Source organism: Neofelis nebulosa, chromosome 4, assembly GCF_028018385.1.
Source record: "Neofelis nebulosa isolate mNeoNeb1 chromosome 4, mNeoNeb1.pri, whole genome shotgun sequence".
NCBI classification, from domain to species: domain Eukaryota; kingdom Metazoa; phylum Chordata; class Mammalia; order Carnivora; family Felidae; genus Neofelis; species Neofelis nebulosa.
In genome coordinates, this window is record NC_080785.1 from 93,267,107 (window position 1) to 93,288,862 (window position 21,756).

Sequence of the window (21,756 nt, forward strand, 5' to 3'; positions counted from 1 at the left end):
CAAATAGGGGACGATTAAAGATCTACATGTAGGCTCATCTGCTGACTCTTAAGACAGGGACAGGTTCACATCGTCCATGGCCTTGGCCTTGGACGTCGTCTTCCTGGTTCCAGGTGCTACTTTCACACCCTCCCACACACCGCAGGTCACACAATAAAATCAAAGATCTCTTCCGGTGCCAGCTCTGTACATCTGTGTTCTTTGCTCTGACTTCTGTAGATTGTTTAAAAAAAATATTTTAGGTAGTTTTAGGCAAATTCCATACTTAGTCTGGTCTTGTTTTTTGCTTCAAGGAACATTTAAAGCAACCTGGCCAGTCCTGGGAGGACAGAGCTTTGGAAGAGTTTGCGATTAGACCCCAGACACTTTTCTGAGTTCATTCTTCCAGTTTTCTAGGACAGTAGATTCCAGTTCTGAAATGCAGTCACAAATCGATAACGCAGTACTCTGTTAACAGAGCCCTAGTCTTACGCCTCCCTCTCCGTGATGCTGATTCTCCTTCTGTAGGGTCTATGTGCCCTTGGCAGCCAGGGCCTGCTGAGCTAGGAGATATCACTGTCCTTAGGTGACTGTCCACAGTCAGGAGTGGGGAGGCGGTGTGTCTGGTAGTGTGGTCCCCTGTTGTGTCGCACCTGGCGGGGACACTGCACAGCTCCTTGCATGATGCTGCAGAGACACGGCCGTTCCCTGACCCTCACCCTCAGCAGCTGCCTGCCCCTCCCCTCCCCTCCCCCCCCCCCCCCCCCGCAAGGTTTCCGCAGCTTCTCAGGTGGAAGGGTGTTGTTGCCAGATGGCCTATGTTCCCATTTAACGTCTGGGGTCTATTCTAGGCCCCCTTGAAGGTCAGGAATCCTCACCAGGCCCATTCTGTGCCTCCGTATACCGCAGCAGACTGCTCTCCCTTGCCAACCCTGCCTCTCTGCCACCCCTCCCCCTCCCACCACCGCTCCCTCGTTGCTGGAAGCATCTACAGGTGCACAGCTCAACAAGCTGCAGATGAGAAAGAAGCCCGTCTCCCATGTCCTGAATGGCTCCCAAACCTCAAAGGCAATTCTGTTTAGGGGCCTCCAGATTCATGGGCTAATTATCAACCAGGATAGAAAGGGCAGAGGCACAAAACTCCTCAAACTTCTACCAACTGTTTGACAGTTTTCTTCCTCACATACTCCTTCTGTTGGATCAGGGGAGGGCAACACAAGGTGGAGACACGTAGGGTTCGCTTTGAACTTAGCTATGCAAGACTCAGTAGAACTGGGAGATGGATCAGTTGCCGGGGGCTAGTAGGGAACAAGGGGGACCTGTAGTATCGTTGTGCAGAGAGCTATGAGGGTCCCCACCAGGTGCCTCAGGCCATCACCTTTCAACAATGAGATTCCATACAGTAACCCATGCACTTTCAGGCTGGCCACCAGATGTGGAGAGAGCGACCATTCAGACACTTCATATCACCTTGGTATAAGCATATGGCACCTGTTCCCGGCATCGCGGGGCAGCCTGGTGGGCGAGGGAGGGACCTTGCTTTGCTGCCACGCTGCATGGTGTCTCTCCCCGCTTGTGGACCAGAGGGACTGCTCTGAGGCACGCCAGAGGTCGGGGGACCCTGGGTCTGTGGGCACCGTAGAATCTTGATCCTAACTTTGCTCAGCTCCTTGCTGTCCTTCCAGTGGGGACTTGATGCATTCTTTCGGGGTGGAAGAAATGAACTAATTTGGAACCTGATTTGGGAGATTCTGTTCTAACTCTTTCTGCTTGGGACCTAATCAGATGGTCTGGGGTTATAGAGGGCCTAACTTATATCTCAGGGCCGCCGTCCTGCGCCTCCCCTCCCCAGGCAGGCCTTTCCCAACTGCTGCTCCCCGCAGATAGCTCATTTAAAGGGCTGTCTACGAGTGAATTTCAAAGCCTTTAGTACAACTGGAGCCACAAGGCTCCCCGAGAGATGCTGCCTGTGCCAGGTTTGGACGGACTATGAACCATGGATCAGGAAGGGGTTTATCTTTCCAACCTTCCCTAGCTCCCTGGTTTTTCTGCCGGGGGGTGAGATGCACGGCCCTCGCCACTTGTCAGTCCCCCTGAGGCCAGATCTCAGGTGTGCAGTTAACCTTCCGTAAAGGGCACAGAACCCCCTAGCTGCACGATGTGCCGTCACAGTACAGAGCACGCCCTGTCCTTTCTTGCCACTGTTTATGCATTCCTGAGCAAATCAGATACCGCACAATAAAACTTCTTCCTTAGGTCTGGGCTGTATGCCTACTGTCTCTGTTTTCTCTCCTGGCAACAGCTTCCCAATGCACAACCACAAGGTACTGTCTGCACTTCTTCCTGATCCTGATCGTGGTTAAAACTGGGAGTGGAAATATCCAAGCCCCAGCCCCTGGCCTCTTTAGAATCTGTGTTCTTCCTGGAACATACTTCCTTTTACAGTAACCACAGACTGTCTGTTTTAGAGTATCTGATAAGTGCTGTGTAGTGTGACACAAATTCCTAATAAACAGCATGGAACGGGGAGCTCTTACTTGGTTTAGACCCACAGTTGTAAGACCCTGATAGTGAGAAATGGGGACTAAGCCATTTAATATCTGCTGGTAGCTCTCAGATCCATCGCAGGGTGAAGACTGTTTCAGGAAAGCCAGTTTAATGGACCTTTTGGTCAAGTAAAAGTAGAACAAATTTTTGATTCTGGCTCAGAGGTAATGAGGAGCAAAGGTGTTCTACTTCATAAGCCTGAAGGTTGTCTTCATTGTGACTCAAGAATATCGTTGCATGGGTGCCTGGGTGGCTCAGTCGGTTAAGCGTCTGACTCTTGGTTTCAGCTCAGGGCATGATCTCATGGTTCATGAGTTCGAGCCCTGCCTTGGAGCCTGCTTGGGATTCTGTCTCTCCCTCTCCCTCTGCCCCTCTTGCACTTTCCTGCTCTCTCTCTCAAAATAAATAAAAATAAACTTAAGAATATCTTTGCAGATTATTATACTATTGGCTAGGAGGGTGATCTTGAGTCTGGGTTTCAAACAAAAGCTGACTGTCTGTCTGTCTGTCTGTCTCTCTCTCTGGGTGTAAGAGAAGGTATGAACTCCAAGAAGGGGAAAATGTGCAGTCACCACCCACTGCTGCCTGAGGTCGGGGGAAGAAAGAAGACCGAGTAGGATCTCTGTGGATGGCTGTGACTTAGGAATCTGTGAGCAAGGAGATACAATATTCATTTTAAGTTTGTTCGTTTGTTTGTTTTTTCTTTGCCATAACCCTCAAGCCTTCTCTCATCTTCAAGCCTTTAACCAGGTTTTATAAAACTGGCCTTTGCTGTGCTAGAAGATCAGAGGACAGGACTGTGGCCACACCCTGGGGGACTGTTCTGGGCGGCACGGCGGCAGGCTGGGGAAGCTGGCTTGAGAGCGAGCAAGCCGGGAGCGGTCCAGGAAAGGTGGCTCACGAGGTGGCACACAGCAGCCAGTATTGCTCAAGGTGACCTCTGCATACTTGGGGAGGGAAAACTTAGCAAAGATGGAGTGTCCAGCATACAACCATGGTCGGGGGACCTGTTCTTTGAAGGGCTCTAAACAGGACAGCCTCTGAAGACCACAGAACTTAGGAACATCCTGGCTATGCTTAGGAATGAGAACTCTTTAAATGACAACAGCTGTGTTTCTTCTTCTCGCCACATCCCCCGGCTCTACCCCTAGCCTTCCCCGCATCTCCCTGGACTCCTACAACATTTCCTTGAGCCACTTGACATTTTGAACGAAAAAGGTAATCTGAACTTTTCAGTCCTGTTTATTTCTGATCCTGTCATTCTTCTTAGGGCCCACGTAGAACACGGCGAATATTGCCAAGTCCCAATCAGCACACAGCATCACGTTAAGAGCACAGACTATTTGGTCCTAAGGAGTACCCGAAGGTCATAAAATAAGCATCTAAAGGTAATTTGGTGCCTCTTTTTTAACTGCACACGGCTTCCTTCCTTAACCACCGGTATTTCATCCTCCCACTGTGTTCCCCGCTGAGACTACAACCAGAGCCAGGCGAGGAAACTTACTTTCTATTGGGACGCCATTCGATAACCAGCTGATCCTGGGCTTGGGGTTGCCGTTAGCTCTGCAGATCAGCGTCCCATCCTCTCCCGGGGACAGTACAAGATTTTGAGGTGCCAGGATCCAGTATGGAGCCGCTTTATTAAGGAAAGAAAAAAAAACCCCACAAAACTTTCAATCATGCAAGTATTCTAGCAAATTTAGTATGTCGAACTATCTTAATAATAAAGAATAAGTATTTTGCAAAACATCTATTAGCTTCATTTGCTTAAGAGTGGGTAGACTTGTAAGCGATGTCCCAAAGAACACTTGAGATTTTCAAAAGAATGTTTAAAGAGGTTCACAGACGACTGTGTATTGTTTCTAGACCCTTGTGCTACAAATGTCATCTCGTTTTACGTTAAATTCAGGCATGAAAGAGGTAACAGATTTCACAAAAGAGGCAGAGCAATTTACAGTACAGAGACGGGTTGAGAAGCATGAATTTAAGTTCTGAGTCCTGCAGAATACACCTAATTATAAAACCAGGAAGCAAGTCAAAAGACTTCCCACTTTCGAGAAGTCACAAAGCCAGTATAGAGTGCCCCGTGAGCCCTTCACCCAGCTTTCTCTAGCGAGGTCTTACGTAACCATGGTCCAGTTATCAACACGAGAAATTAACATCGGTACAATACTATTAGCTAAACTACACCCTCTATTAGGATTTCTCCAGTTCGTCTACCAATGCCTCGTTTCTGTCTCAGGACCCTGTCCTGGACGCCACATTGTGTTTACTTATCCTGTCGCCTTACCAGTCTCTTCCCATCTGCCAGTTTCTTTCATGACCCTTTCAGAGTCTGGTCTTTCATGACCTTGATACTTTTAAAGAGTACTGCTGATCAGTTGTTTCGTAGAATGTCTTTCGACTTGGGTTTGTCTGATGTTTTCTCTACACTGAGGTTTGGGGTGATGGACCCTTCTTACTGCATCCATCTTTCAGGGAATACATGACACCAACATGACTTCTCGCAGCTTATGTTAACCTGGCTTACTTGGTTGAGGCCATGTCTGTCACATGTCTCCTCTGAAAGTGACTATCCACCTGCTTTCCATAATCTATTTATTAAAAGTGAGTCACTAAGTTCAGCCCCCACTCAAGGGCAGGGAAATTCAGTTCCATCTCCTACCCAAAGGAATGCTAAAGAATTTGTGGACATGTGTTAAACCCCCCTCCGTAATTAAGTTTTGGGGTGTGTGTGTGAGAAGAAACACTTTGAGGCTATGCAGATACCCTATTTCTCCTTCAAGTTTTATCCACTAATCTCAGCTTTCATTACTGGCTCTTGCCTGCAGCAGTTATAACCGTGGGATTTTAATGGCGATTTTCGATTTCCCTCATTCTTTCTACAGTTATGAAGCAGAATTCTTCTGTGAGGAAGATTTGAGGGAGAGAATTTTTAACCAGCTTGAGATGCATTATAAATAGTAATGTGAAGAGCATCAAGGTATTGGGAATGTTGATATAAATTTACACTTATCACTACTGAAGAATATAATCAGAAGCATATTTAACTGAAGATTTACGAGTTCTCATGAAGGCAAGAGCAACACATCTGAAACAATTATATACCTTTGACCGTGACAGAAATGGTATGATGGATTGCTCCTAATGCATTTTTGGCTATACACTGGTAATTTCCGGAGTCTGCTTCTGAAACCTGAATAATCTGCAGAGTTTTCTTAAAGTTCCTATAAAATGTCCGGTTGGTGGGTAGCGTGCCATCCTCTTTTATCCAGTAAATGACCGGGGTAGGCCTGAGAAAATAAATAAATGTTACAACAGAGAAGTTCACCTAATTGCTTCTGAGGGTGAATTTTCATGCAAGTTTGTAACAAACTGTTTGTATAAAGATCATGAGAAATATAAAGACACTGTAACTAGCATCACACTGTTATAAATAATTCCCCCCCACTCCCCGGTGGAGGTGGTGGTGGGGGGGGGGTGGCACCCGGGTGGCTCAGTCTATTAGGCATCCAATTCCTGATTCTTAATCTTGGCCCAGGTCAGCATCTCACAGTTCTGTCAGTTCAAGTCCCACGTTGGGCTCTGGGCTGACAGCACAGAGCCTGCTTGGGATTCTGTCTCCCTCTCTCTGCCCCTCCCTGGCTTGCCTGCTCTCACTCTCAATAAATAAATAAATAAACACTGAAAAAATAATGCTCAAAACCTTGTATTGGAGTCCATAAGCTACCTTTTCACACAAGCAGCCCCATGCTAATTCATGGTGCACCACAAATTTTGACTTCCCTGATTCCATGAATGTGCTGGCATAAGTGACTTCACTCAAGGGACCTAATTATTTTCTGCAAAGCTCTGATCCATGAGGCACTCTTGGAAAATTTTATATGAAGGATCAATCAAAAGTGTTACTACGAAATTAATGATACCGAGGTTTTCTTTTTTTTATCAGCTAGAGCTAAACACGCAGAGAAAGAGGACGTCTGGGTGGCTCAGGTCATGTTCTCATGGTTTTTGGGTTCGAGCCCCACGTCGGACTCTGTGTTGACACCTCAGAGCCTGGAGCCTGCTTCAGATTTGTGTCTCCCTCTCTCTCTGCCCCTCCCCCACTCATGCTCACTCTCTCTCTCTCTCTCTCTCTCTCTCTCTCAAAAATAAATAAACATTAAAAAAATGCAGAGAAAGAGCTGACATACCTATTTGTGCCCATGAACTTTTATACCTATATCCCCATCAAATGGAAGAATTTTGACCTAGTGATTTTACAAGATTTCCACGAGGGTAAAATAAAAATCCACTGGACACAAACATTTACTAAGCACTGGACTACAGACCAAGCACTAAGTTGAGTGCTGGGAAGATAAAGACAAAAAAAAAAAAAAAAAAAAAAAAGGTCTAGGCCCTCAGGGAGATCATAATATTTGTCCATTAGAAATTCAAGTGGGATTAATTGATTAGAGAATTGTTTTTGGTTTGCATAGTTGAATATAAATAATTGAACATGTATTTGATGAAATAGCTTCTAAAATAAAACATGCTGTGAATATAAAAAGAGGTATAAAATGTAAAATCATTTGAAAAGCTAAAGATTCATATATATATATATATATATATACACATATACATATACACATATACATATGTATATGTGTATATATATATATATATATATATATATATATATATATATATATGAAGATGTGCTATCTGATAGCATATTCTGGTGTTTCTTTGTAGTCAGAGAATCTGTATCTCATACGATCTGAAGGCGAGAGGGTGACAGAGATAGAAGCATGACATCAAACGAAGTCATGAATTGTTCTGGAGGCTTCCTTACTACCCAGTGGGCAGTCGTTACGAAAGAGAAGTATTTTGATTCTGAGTCCTACAGCTATTGGCTTATAAATGAAGAGAGCCCCACTCTTAGTTTTACAAAATTCCAAGGTTTTAAAAAAATTCTTTTGGAAGTTCGATGCAATTTCCAAATATCAATCATATTTTAGTTTTTACATAAAAGACCATTTGTGGGAAGGAGAATCCCAAAATTGTGAGAATGGGTATACCTACTCCCAAAAGTTAAGATTTTGTAGAGTAAACCACTTACTAACACCATGATGATGAAAATTCCAAAGTTTTTTTGTTTGTTTTTTAATTCTGGTGGGCAAGATATATATTTTAGATCTTTAAAAGGGGTTGGTAGCTTTCAGGTACGGGAGGAACTGAGAAGTGTGTGTTGCGATTTCCTGACATGACCAGCAGAGGCCTCCCTGTGTCTCCCACAGTGAGCAGTGAAGCCATTTCCTGGAGACCCATTCTGGGAAGGAACTTGAGAATGCTGGGTGACCAGCATCAAGGACAGCACAGATCGGAACATGTCATCACAAGGATGTTTCTGAGATTCCGTTCAATGTTCCCAGCACATGTGCCCGTATCAACAGGACCTGCTCTGTGCCAGGCCTACGAGGGAACCAGGTAGAAACTTGCCTCTTGTGTGTATCTACCAGAACTGTTGTTCTCATCTCTGAGCGAAGACCTCCCTGGAATTCCTGTCAAGGGCACATGGGTTCTGAGGGTGGCGTCAGCTCTGAGGAGGAGGAGACATTCAGAGGAGAAGAGGAGGAGGAGGAGGAGAGACATTCATAAGGAAGCTAGGCCTGTGACTTGAAGGAGTGGAAGGGACAGTGTGCCAGTTCTGAGGCTGGGCCCTAAGAGGCCATGTGTGCTTCTGTTGTTAGGACAACGTGCCAGGACTAGACCGCTAGAGGGACAGGAGAAACGCATGGCCAAGAGCTGTCCTGCTAGCAGCCAGAAGACCCTCAGAACTAAGAACCCACAGCTGAGCTGCCTAGCAGGTGCATGAACAAGCTCAACCTAAAATGTCCTCATCTCACCCATTACACAATGTCCCCAAGACCTGTGGACAAAGGACTAATGATAAATAGCTATTCTTTTTAAGATTTGAGGCTTTTTGTTACACAACAGTAGCAAAGCGATATATGCTAGTTATAATCGTAAGGTGATCACGCATACTTATTTCAAGGGGAACACTATTATATTAACAGACTATTTCACTAATATGAGGTTCATATGGCCTATTTTGAAAATACCTATCATTTTTTTTTGATGCTTGATGGGATTCGTATAAGACAATGCCTCTTGCTGTGATATTAATGCCTCTCTACCAACCTACTACGTTTTTGCAAGAAATGTACATCACGACAGAAAGCGTCAACTCACAGCCCCTCTGCGATGCATTCTAGCGAAAGGACATTTCCCCTTAATTCCTCCTTGTTACTGGTGTTGCCTTCTGGAGTTAAAAAGGTTGGTGGCCTCTCTCTATTTGGTTTAGCTGCAAACAATAAAATCATATGGATTAAAAGTTATGAATATGTATTTCTAGAACCACAGTTCACTGCCTAAGACTCTAATCCCTTTTCAAAACCACTTAACACTGTGGAATTTGTTAAACTACACATCCACACTCTGCCTTACGAACAGCCATCGCTCACTCAGTGAGGAACACAAGTAATGTGGTTACGTAAGCACGGATAGTAAGGACTATTTTACTCTTGTGTGTTCTGTTAATTTAGGCTAGGTTTTCATGAATTTTTGGTGGGTTGGCAAATTTTCAAAATGTAGACATACAGGGGAAATTCACGTTATCAAATTCTCCACCCCTTAAAATTAGTGCTCAGGTCAAAGGGAAAATTAACTATATTCTGGAAGGTGTTAGATTTTTTCTGAAAACTGTGACTATGATTTTGGTCAGGCACAACATCATAGTCAATTCCACCGACTAATCCTGGAGATAAGATCTATGGTGGAGGTCTAAATGTCAAGACCCACAAACTGCAAAGGTTTATGGAAAACAAAACAAAACAAAACAAGAAACCTACTGAAAGAGGTCTGGCAAATTGTGCGCCATAAATTAAGAATAATGAATGTCAAATAAATTGCAATTGGTTTCATCAATGAAAAAATAAAGAGGGCTCAAGTCAGGCCATCTTCCTTTTTACAGAAACTTTGCCTAAATGTGGCCTTATCTTCTGATGGCCTCTCAGAAACCCTTAAGGTAGGAATTACACCATCTTAAGGTTCTATAACCATTTACAGTTTTCAACACTATTTAAGTGCATTATCTATTTGATGCTCCCAAAATCTGAGTGAAAGGTAATATATACGAGGGGTGCCTGGGTGGCTCAGCTGGTTAGGCGTTCGACTCTTGATTTTGGCTCAGGTCATGATCTTGTGGTTTGTGAGTTCAAGACCCACGGTGGGCTCTGTGCTGACAGGGTGGAGCCTGCTTGGGATTCTTTCTCTCCTTCCCTTTCTCTACCCCTTCCTGGTTTGCACTTTCTCTCTCCAAATAATAAATAAATAAACTTAAAAAAGGTTATATGTGAATTATTTTCATTTCTCAGAAGAAAAAAAACCTGAATACCAAGGAAGGTATTATTTGAGAGGACTTAGAATTTTCCTAGAACTTTAGAAATTGTGGAGGAAACCTTATGTCTCTGAAATCACTTTGGGGATGGTTTTGAGGCCCATCTTTACCATAAATATATTAAAATAAAATAAAATAAAATAAAATAAAATAAGATAAGATAAAATGAAATAGTAAGGCAGGAGTTGTGATATGCCTACTCTGGTCATTGATAGTACCTTAATATTTTTTACTTTATATCTCAAGGGTAAAAAGTTAATACAACAGAAATTCTGCCTTAGAGATAATTAAAAGGACCCATATCCAGAAACCACCATTTTCATGGATAGACTATATTTGAGAGTCACATTTCCCTTAAGGAAATGAAATTCTTTTCTTTTTAAAAGAACCTTAATTGTAAATGCTCTATTCTTGAAAAGATGATTTCCACTGGAGACAGTGACTTGGTTTTAAACCAAACTAAGAGAAATACTATTGTTGATCAGATGATGTTGATAATGTCACGTGAAAACACATGGAAAGTGTGATGATTTACTATCAAAATCTGCTTAATGTTAGTTGCTAACGATTACTTTAAGACTTTGATGAGTTAGTATTCTAGCAGGTTAATGCACCTTTATTTTATTAATGAGAAAAGTTTGTGAACAAGACACAAAATGAAAAATATAATTCTGAGCATACATGAATGGTTTTTTTCCCCAAATCATGTGAAATGGTGCTTTACATAAAAACAGAGATAATAACTTTCATTATTATACATACACCATGGAAAATGTTTTAGTGACATGACATAAGCTTATAACTAAATTTCCCAGAAAACATACATTTGTTCCAGCGGTATTAAACATGTAACTAGGAATTTCACGAAGATATAAGGTTAAACAGCTATGGAGGTGAAGTTAGTGGACTAAATTCTACAATGAAGGAGAGAAATATCAGTTACAGTCACCGTAACTCACCACTATAAAACTCAGTGTCACTCAAATTAGCAGCTATAGTGTCATTCAATTCATCCACTGAAATAAACAGAATATTATGAAGAATGCAAGAAGTAGGGGAGAAGGCACTACATAAAAGTATCGGGCAACAAAAGCAAACACAGACAGCCTCGCTGACCAAGTGCCGTCCCTACCAAGCAAATACAGACTTTTACATTGTACATGACTAACTGATTAATTCACTCAGCCATCCCCCCAACCAGTAACCTAGGAACACAAAACTGAAGCCTCAGGACTGCCAATCAAAGGCAGCGTGGATGGGGCGCCTGGGTGGCTCAGTCGGTTAAACATCCGACACTTGATCTCGGCTCGGGTCATGCTCTCATGGGTTTGTGAGTTCGAGCCCCGTGTAGGGCTCTGCGCTGACAGCACTTAGGCTGCTTGGGATTCCCTCTCTCCCTTCCTCTGCCCCTCCCCCTCTGGTATTCTCTCTCTCTCTCTCTCTCTCTCTCAAAATAAATAAAAACTTAAAAAAATTTTTAAAAATAAAGGCATCATGGGGCATAATGCACACACAAACGCTCAGCATACCAAGTAGATTCAGAAAGTTACCGTGGAAACAACAACGAATGTAAAATACAGTATTTCGGTTATGCGTGCTCTTTATATATCAACACTTCTGTAACTAACTCTTCACGGGTAGTTTCCTTATCAATGACGCTGTTTACTTCAACGTCAGTAGTATTTAATAGTTAGTGTATTTTATGCATACTTGTAAACATCATTGCAAGAGAGATGCAGGAGGCTGAGCTCTTACCTGAAATCACCTTGACCGAAATAGGCTGCTTCTGCTGTATGGTTTGAGTATGATTAAATCTGGCATAACAGATATAGTCTTCACGGGTATCCTCCGGGAGAACGTTGGAGAAATAAAGGTCTCCATTCAGACCCTGAGAAACCCTCTCGCTTTGTGGAAGTCTTTGAAAGGCTGGGGAAAGGCAGAGAGAAATCCAGATTATTCCATCACAGAGTGGCCACTTTCCCAACAACCAAGACAGAGGTATCTACTAATAGTTTGGTGAACCTCAGTGGAACGTTTTCCCCTATGAAGCTCTTCAAGTAAAAGTAATGGCAAAAACAACAACAGCGTGACACATGACAACTCCAGCTGTGCCTGCCAGTCCCTAATTTCTCTGCAGCGGGGACAGCAGGGAGATTAGAATTGCACAGTCATGTGCATTAAGCAAGTATAAACCCAAAAACTGCTTTACAAAAGAGTTTGCGGGACTCCTCCTAATATTTGTTATCAGTCCCTAAATGTTAAACACATATACACACATATCTTAGAAAACGCGTTAAAAAAGCTTGTAAGGTGGGTGGCTCAGCGGGTTAAGTGCCTGAATTCGGTTCAGGTCATGATCTCATGCTCGTGGGTTGGAGCCCTACATCAGGGCTCCGTGCTGATAGCCAGGAGCCTGGAACCTGCCTCGGATTCTGTGTCTCCCTCTCTCTCTGTCCCCTCCCCACTCGCACTCTGTCTCTCTCATTAAAAAAAAAAAAAGCCTTGTTAGAATGTTAACTTGGGCTGCCTCTACCTGCCGGGTCAGACACCAAATACTGTGAGAGCACCTAACCGTGAGCTAGGTCCCACGAGAGGCACCCTGCGTCCCAGGCTCTCTCCTTGTCAGAGCCCGTGGCCTCACTGAAGATTCAGGTAGCACATGGGCAATTAACAGCAGACTGCAGACAAGCCCCTCAGAGGCCGCCCCACCCCCACCTGAGCTACTTTTTCTTTGTGGAGTTACATCACCTTCTACCCTGTGACATATTTTACTTGCCCTGCGTGCAGTTTATGGCGTGTCTTTGTGCCCTAGGATTTAGGTTGCAGGAGGGCAGAGACGGTCTGCTGAGTTTGCTGTCCTGGTACTGAGACCGCACTGGGCCCTTACTAGGGGCTCTGTGATTAAATAAAATTAAAGTCAGCCCTCTGACTTTCCAGGTTCATGCTTAACAGTTTATTTCCCCTCAGGGCCAGTTAAGGAACTGTCCAGCCTCAGACACTGAAGGAAGATTTTCTTTTCTTGTCTCGTCTTTTTTTTTTTTTTTTAAGTTTATTTTTTGAGAGAGGGAGAGAGAGAGAGCACAAGTGGGGGAAGAATAGATAGAGAGAGGCAGAGAGACAAAGAATCCCAAACAGGCCCCCAGCTGTCAGTGCAAAGCCCTGTGTGGGGCTCGAACTCACAAGCTGTGAGATCATGACCTGAGCTGAAATCAAGAGTCGGACACTTAACTGACTGAGCCACTCGGGTGCCCCAAGGAAGATTTCCTAAGTAGGTGAAAGGTTTGGAGAAGTGGGGCCTCTGATCTATGCATGAATTTACACTGGGCTTGAAGCTTCTGCCCCAGTCCCCAGAGCCCTGAGAGTTCTTTGCCTCTGAAATGAGAGCACTAGGAAACCTGTCCATCCTCGCAGCCCCGGGCCGGGTGTTCTATCTTCTGGAGAATTCTCCAGTCTGAGCCAAGCAGTGGCTCCCCCTGCATAAGGTGTCCCACCTAACATTACACAAAATGCAGAATTCTGATTGAAGGCCTGAAGCTCCTTTGGGCAGGGAAATGCAGAGCCAGAGTTTGAAAGAACACTGGTTAGCCATGTCAGTCAAGTTCTTGGTCAAGATGGGGGTCTGGCGGGTGGTTGGAAACCCATGATTATAAGCCACGAGTCCCCACGGAAGTGATTGTTTTAAAAATAACTCAGGAAAATACGGTACATTTATTGAATGAATACAAAGAGTTAAAGGCAAGCATGCATTTATTCTTTTCTAATCCTCCTGCTGTATTTTATTACGGATAGGTGTTGGCAGATCAAATTAATGGGAGCAGGACTTTGAGAGGGTGCTAGCACTTGCCCATAGAGTGCCTTTGCCTTATACTTAGAAAAAAAATGCATGCAGATAGGAATAACTTGACAACGTCATCTTGCAAGAAGAATGCTACACAAATCTGATTTTTTCCCTCGTATTCCAGATGCAATTTCATTTGAAAGGTGAAGGCTTTGCCAACAGCCTAAAATGTATGTAAATTACACAGCCAGCAGTGCAATATGGGGAAAAAAGACATATTCTCATGATTGTGAAACTTTGCATGTATTTGTCAACTTATTAAGTGAAAAGGTCATCATTTCTGAAGAAGAACCAAGTACTGGGCCTCGTTTGGACAGTTGACATTTGGATACTGTTATTTTTGATGTCATACACCGCTCATTTATATTTGATTTGTTGCCGCTTCTTTCTAAACCTGTTAAAAAGCTGTTATGGGGATGCCTGGGTGGCTCAGTCGGTTAAGCGTCTGACTTTGGCTCAGATCATGATGTCGCAGTTTGTGAGTTCGAACCCTGTGTCGGGCTGTGTGCTGACAGCTCAGAGCCTGGAGCCTGCTTCAGATTCTGTGTCCTCCCTCTCTCCCCTCCTCCCCTGCTCATGCTCTGTGTCTCTCTCTCTCTCTCAAAAATAAACATTAAAAAAAAGCTGTTATGCAATAACAGGAAAATATGTTTGCTCATTTATGCACTTGTATGTTTATTTTTCATTGCATTGTGAGGTTTTCTTGGAGTAATTTCATAGAAGAGTTGAATATGGCAATTAAATATCAGAGCTAAATTTTCTCTTCAGTAATGTGTACCGTCTGTGAATTCAGAGGAAATCATGTTGCTGAAAATAGACTATATTCCCTACAGATATTTTGCATTCTTTCCCACCATTCCACGTACAGGACTCTTGTCGAGGTCAATGGTGATCTCCATGTTGCCAAATTCAATAGTTGTTCTTCAGTCGGATCAGAAGTTATCTGATCTTTTGAAATGGTTGATTGTTCTGACTTCTCGACACTTGGCTTCCCTTTATCCCGAGGACCCTGCTCTATCTTCTTATCTCAGTGACTTCTCCTTCTCATCTATCTGCTTGGCTGGTTTCTCCCCCAGGTTTCCCTGGGGGGCTCCTGGTCTCTACACCTGGCTCTCTTACAGGCCCCTCACATCCTAAACCCTGGCTTCCCTATCACCAAGCAGAACCACGTGTCCCTTTAAGAAACTATTAGCACAGGAGGTTTGGGAGGGCAGGAGAGGCAGCAAAAAAACAAAAACAAAAACAAAAACTCCCTCAAGGTTAGGGGTGGAGCAGACATATATTCAAGTGCCTAATGGATGACTCCATTCTCTGTGCCCCGGTTTCCTCATCTAGAAGTAGAAAGATGAGGGGCACCTGGGTGGCTCAGTCATCAAGCTCTTGGTTTCTGCTCAGGTCATGATCTCACAGTTTGTGAGATTGAGCCCCACACCCTGTCCTGCGCTGAGAGCACAGAGCCTGCTGGGGATTCTCTCTCTCCCCCTCTCTGCTCCTTCCTGGCTTGTTCTCTCTCTCTCTCTCTCTCTCAAAAACAAATAAATACACCTTAATAAAATAAAATAAAATAAAATAAAATAAAATAAAATAAAAGTGAAAAGATGAGAAGACGAGAAGATGCTCATCAGAGAAATGTAAATGAAAACCACAGGTTTAATTATCTCACACCTGTCAGAATGGCTATTATCAAAAAAACAAAAACGAGTGTTGGAGAGGAGGTGGAGAAAAGGGACCCTTCATGCACTGCTAGCGGGAATGTAAACTGGCACAGCCAATATGGAAAATAGTATGTAATTTCCTCAAAAACTTAAACACAGAGCTACTCTACAATCTAGTAATTCCACTTCTGTGTACTCATCCAAAGAAAATGAAAATCAGAGATATATACTCCCCCATGTTACTGCAGCATTATTTACAACAGCCAACATATGGAAGCAGCCCAAGTGTCCATCGACAGATGAATGGATTAGAGAAGAAGTGGTATATATATATATATATATATATATATATATATATATATATACACACACACACACATACGTGTGGCATATATATACATATATGTGAGATATATATATATGTGAGATATATATATATATATACATATATATATATATATATCTACACACACACACACACACACACACACACAATGGAATACCACTCAACATTAAAAACGATGAGATCTTGCCATTTGCGGCAATATGGATGGACCCAGAGAGTATTATGCTAAGCGAAATTAATCAGACAGTGAAAGACAAATACCGTATGATTCTGCTTATATGTGGAATCTAAAAAACAAAACAGATACAGGAAACAAACTGTTGGTTTCCAGAAGGAGGAGGGGTTGTAAGGTGGGCAAAATAGATGAAGGGCATTAAGAAGTACAAACTTCCAGTAATAAGTAAGTCATGGGAGGTAATGTACAGCCCAGGGAATAAGTCAGTAATATTGTAATAACTCTGTACAGTGATGGATGGTAACTAGGCTTATCGTGGGGATCATTTTATAATGTATAAAAATATGAAATCACTATAATGTACACCTGCAACTAACAGGACATGGTATGTTGATTACATGCCAATAAAAAAATTTCTTTAAATAAAAGGTAAAAGAATATAGCAGACATGCTTCATGGGGTTATTGTAAAAAACTGGTGACATAACTCACATAAAGATCTCAGCAAAGGGACTGGCACTTAGTAAATACCCAATAAATATTAGTTGTTGTTGGTGATAAAAAAAAAAAAAAAACTTGAAGGGGCATCTGGGTGACTCAGTTGGTTAAGCCTCCGACTTTGGCTCAGGTAGTGATCTTGCGGTTCGTGGGTTCGAGCCCTGGTCAGGCTCTGTGCTGACAGCTCACAGAGCCTGGAGTCTGCTTTGGAATCTGGGAATTTGGTTTATTTAGAGCAATGTCCAGTTCACAGTAGGTGCTCAAGAAAATCATGTTGCACATGACATGTTGTTTCTTTCAATGAGTATTTATTCTGAGCATCTCTGAAACATTTTATAAACGTTTTATGAATCACGAGAGCTAACAACTTATTGTGACAGCAAATAATCATAAGAACCTTGAAGAAAGTTCATATTTTTAAAATTTACAATTATCTGGGTTGCCTGAGTGGCTCAGTTGGTTGAGAGTCTGACTCTTGATTTTAGCTCAGGTCATGATCTCACGGTTCATGAGTTTGAGCCCCACATCAGGCTCCACACTGACAGTGTAGAGCCTGGTTGGGATTCTCTCCCTCTTCTTCTGCCCCTCCCATGCACTCTCTCAAAATAAATAAATAAACTTAAAAACATTTTAAACTTACAATTATCCATCCAGAATATTATAGGTGGTGGTAATCCAAGTGGGGGTCTGCAGGGAAGGACCAGAGACTGGCCATTTCGAAGTGTTATTGGTTCAAGTTTTTCTTTGGTCCACAACGGTGACCCTAGGATATAAAATAATAACTTCTAAGTTATCTCTGCATTGAAAAATAAAAAGAGCACTGGAAAGAAAGACAAAATAAACTTTTGGGGAAACAGTAACTCAGAATTTATAGGCATTAAGATAACAAGGGAATAATTTTTAAATACAATGTTAAAAGTCAAAATGTGATGATTTTCACTCACTGCCATTAATAGTATAAATGCAGACTCAGCAACTCCATGTTTAAAAATCTGTATTATTCAATAAATCATTACGAAGATACATAATAATTTCGCTATAAGCATGTTCTTCACAAAAGAATGGAAAACTCTAGGGGTATCCGGGGGGCTCAGTTGATTGAGCATCTGACTCTTGATTTGGGCTCAGGTCATGATCCCAGGGTCATGGAATCGAGACCACGCTCAGCACGGAGCGTGCAAGAGATTCTCTCTTACCCTCTGCCCCTCCCCAGTGCATCCACTCTCTTTCACTCTCTCAAAAGAAAAAGAAAAAAGACTAGAGAACACCAAATGTCAAAAGATTTGTTAAATAATTGTATATATACACCTGTGAGTATCATACAATATTATATATTAAGTATCTTTATTTATAATAAGATTGATATGAGAATATATATTATCTGCAGGTAAGTCAGAATAGGTTATAAAATAGTACTTCAGAATGAGCTCATTTGGAACACATACATACATATCTGCCTAGAAAACATGGAAAGGGCAGTGGTTACTAGATTGAGTGGAAGGATTCATGAGTGATTTTTCAATTTCTTTTTTTGTTATTTGTAATTTTTTCCAATAATGAACACAGGGAATAAAAACAGTTTTTAAAATGGCCAGAATTGCAAGTGGTTACTGTTCTTTAAATACGTGCTGTTTAAGTACACGTTGTTGAGACACCACGGGTAGTAACTACTGTAAAAAGAGCCATAATAATATCGAGGCTTGAGGCCACTCTATTTCCAGTGAATCTTTGAAACGAAAATGTTAATTACCCATTATCCATTTCATAACGAATTTATTTCCATCTGGCTGTCAGAAGTTGGTCCATACACAAGATACGTGAGAAATTAGTAATTTGATCAATTCAGGAAATTGATAATCAATAATTTGATCAATTTATTGTGACAGCAAACAATCATAAGAACCTTGAAGAAAGTTCATATTTTTAAAACTTACAATTATCAGGAAAGAAACGCTTTTCTTACTACTGGTGCTTTTTTTTATTCTGGACTTGCCGAAAAGACATCCTGGGTTGGCAAAGCACTGGGCTGAGGAACTTAGGGTACAGTGGAAAGGAGCGATAATTTTCACGCAAAACAAGGTGAGAGTATTAGAATTGATGGCACTGCTTTCTTGTGCCAGCATCTGGATGACGTGACAGATGCTGAGTCTCAGAGCCACCTTTTAAATAGGGTCCTGTTGGATGGACAAGTCCCACTTACTGGATGGACGGACAACAATATTATTAGAAATTGCTGCTCCGCGTTCGTTCCTGGCTGTACATTGATAAACCCCTTCGTAGGTCTCTGCTTTCCCTTCGCTCATGATGTTGATTGTGAGGGTTCCTGAGCCGGGCTTCATGGTGACCAGAGGGTCCTTATCTATGTCAAAATGAGTCCCATTTCGGGTCCAGGAGAAGCTACCCAACACATAAAGGATTAAGCTTGTTAACAGTCAAGAAAAAACAGGATTACTTACTCTTTAACAAATTCCTAGCAGTTCTGTAGGTTTCCAGAAATAGTGATTAGATGGTAATGTTCAGGAAAAGAGTGACAGTCTCCGTACCTAAAATGTTTCACTGAATCGTGACTTAGAAAAAAGTGCTGGCCATACATTTTAAGGTACATGTCTTCATTGGAACTAGCTGAAATCTGTCTCAAGGAAATCATCACACAAATTGCCTGTCATTTTTCAAAGAAAATACAGAAAGTAGGTCTCCAGGGCACGCTCTCTTAGAGTTTTATTAGCATTTTTATTGTAAACTCCATTGTTCACAGAGTTGATAACCTGTCTATAAAATTTTGCCCTGGGCTGCAACGTGACAAGAAAGGCTTTCCCAAGTACTAATACATGTGTGCGTTTGAAAGTGATCAGAGCAGTTTCAAGTTACCGAAATGCAAAGTGTAAGTTGGGGGCAGGGCTGAAGTAGGAGGAGTTCAGTTGTGTTTTCAAGGTTGGTTATCAAAAGTGGTAACTCGCTAAAAAATACATTTTGAGAATTTTCAGTTCTAGAGATGGTTTTGTAAATTTCTTAGGAAGTATTCAAAATTGCCAACTGAAATTCTTCTTTTTCAGTTTTTTTTTTATACAAAAGACTGCCTTATAGAAGTCACCGCGCCCATGTAATTAAGTACTTTATAACTAGTCATACATCAAAGTGGCCATGCTCATACCAAGGCATGAATCTCGAAACTTCACTATGTTTTCCTGGACCACTTAGATTTCTCTTCCCATCGCTTATCCTTGCGTCAGTGGTTGACCCAACATCTGGGGGCAGGCGGTGGCAGGGGATGGGGGGGCACGGAGGAGGCAGGGGCCAGGAATGCTGATAAAGATCCAACAGCCCTGTCCCCACAACAAAAAACTATCTGGCCCCAAATAGTAGTGCTGAGGGGGAGAAATCCTGCTTTACAGGGAGTCGCAGGAAGTATTACGTCAGTGTGAAATGGAAGGGGAACTCCATGAAATGACATCACATTTGGGCTCAGTACCAGAGGTTTCCAATAATATGGCAGAACGGACTGCTTTGAAGCAAACCTCTGATGGATGTTTTTGACATACTTAAGTATTTACCAGGTAATCTTTTTCTCAGATGCCAATCTGTGACAATTGGGTAAGCCTGGCAATAGACTCAGAATTGAAAGATCTAGAGGGCACCTGGGTGGCTCAGTCGGTTAAGCATCTGACTTCGGTTCAGGTCATGATCTCACGGTTTGTGAGTTCAAGCCCCACGTTGGGCTCTGTGCTGACAGCTCAGAGCCTGGAGCCTGCTTTGGATTCTGTCTCCCTCTCTCTTTGTCCCGCCCCCACTCATGCTCTGTCTCTCAAAAAAACATAAGCATCAAAAAAAATTTAAGGAGGGGCGCCTGGGTGGCGCAGTCGGTTAAGCGTCAGACTTCAGCCAGGTCACGATCTCGCGGTCTGTGAGTTCGAGCCCCGCGTCAGGCTCTGGGCTGATGGCTCGGAGCCTGGAGCCTGTTTCCGATTCTGTGTCTCCCTCTCTCTCTGCCCCTCCCCCGTTCATGCTCTGTCTCTCTCTGTACCAAAAATAAAAAAAAAAAAATAAATAAAAAAAAAAAATTTAAGGAAATGAAAAATCTAGAAACTTTCACTTCCTTCTTACCTAAAAATCCACATTACATTTTAATAATAGTAACCCAACTCTCCTAAACTCCCATATGTTACTGCGGAAGTGACAGTATTTGCTAATCAGCTGAGGGACCTTGGCTACGTTGCCAAGCATTACCAGGCATCAGTTTCCCGTCTATGAAATCTATCAGTTGGACCAGATAACCTCTCACGTCTCTCCCACCTCTAAAATGCTGTGCAATGCTCATGCCAAGATCCATATGGAGAATCCGGAGTGCTGAGCCCTGCCAAGTCTGAAAACCCACTTAGGGCTATTTTATAGACCTCTCCAGAGCAAGCACAGATCTTTGAAGTCACTAAATTCAACTTCCTTATTTTACAGATGAAGAAACGAGGCCCAGAGAAAAATGGGTGCGTCCATGTTACAAGGGCAGGAGAGCCATTAGAAGAAGGCTTTCCTCCACATCTTGCTACCATTTTTTGAGCATTTTGTGAAGGGTGTGAGTACAGAAATGCAATTTATGTGGGTTTCCAAGAAGAACACTCTGACTTTTATTCATCAGAAAGACAAAACCATGAGCCTACACATGATACTTCAGAGATAGGCAGGACCTGAAATTAACTTCAATATTAATAGCGATGTTTATTTCCAGTTGTGGAACAGAGCAGAAATCACACCCACCTTGGAGGAGGCTTCCCTTTGGCCTCACACTGGATCACAATATTCTCTCGAGGGTCAATAATGTAATCTTTTGGAGACTGTTGAGTAATGGTTGGAGGCTGTACCACTTAATTGTAGAAAGAAGAATAATGTAAATAAATCATTTAAGATCATCGTAAAAATCATTCTGTCTATATCCAAGTCACCCACCCCACACTAAATATGCTCCAAATGCTTTTAGCAATTTCTACGGTGGCAGCACAAACCTCATTAGATTTTCAGCGAAACGTCTCCTAAAACTCTGAAGTCAAGGCACAACTTCCTTTTGGTGACTTTATATGGACTCACAGAGCCCATTTTCCCCAACTAAGAGTTTGGAAAAACAATCATCAAGACAAGCTTGATATTAAGACAGTTTCTTTTCTGATGTAACAATGAGAAATTCTTCTGATTTTTTTGGCTCAAATAATGCTTCTTAGTAAAATTTAAGTTAGGAGGTAAACGGGCATTTCTTAGGAGAGAGTAACTGACTTATAGTTCATTAGTGTGC

The 21,756-nt window shown here is 42.4% G+C and overlaps 1 protein-coding gene across 22 annotated transcripts in view; it reads right to left on the bottom strand.

Annotated features, from left to right (window-relative positions):
- The window catches only part of NRCAM (neuronal cell adhesion molecule), a 286,918-nt gene that overhangs the window by 52,099 nt on the left and 213,063 nt on the right, over positions 1-21,756 (bottom strand). For 17 of the 22 annotated variants that reach the window (XR_009260570.1, XM_058725394.1, XM_058725411.1 and 14 more), the window contains 8 exons: positions 21,228-21,333; positions 18,679-18,875; positions 17,119-17,241; positions 11,723-11,893; positions 10,927-10,983; positions 8,761-8,872; positions 5,635-5,819; positions 4,031-4,162 (listed from right to left, as the gene is read on the bottom strand). Coding sequence is in view for 21 of the 22 variants with exons in the window: in XM_058725394.1 (XP_058581377.1) it covers positions 4,031-4,162; positions 5,635-5,819; positions 8,761-8,872; positions 10,927-10,983; positions 11,723-11,893; positions 17,119-17,241; positions 18,679-18,875; positions 21,228-21,333 (1,083 nt within the window). In the remaining variant the exon portion in view is untranslated. The remainder of the gene's footprint in view (positions 1-4,030; positions 4,163-5,634; positions 5,820-8,760; positions 8,873-10,926; positions 10,984-11,722; positions 11,894-17,118; positions 17,242-18,678; positions 18,876-21,227; positions 21,334-21,756) is intronic. The other 5 variants (XM_058725414.1, XM_058725412.1, XM_058725406.1 and 2 more) reach the window with 1 other exon arrangement.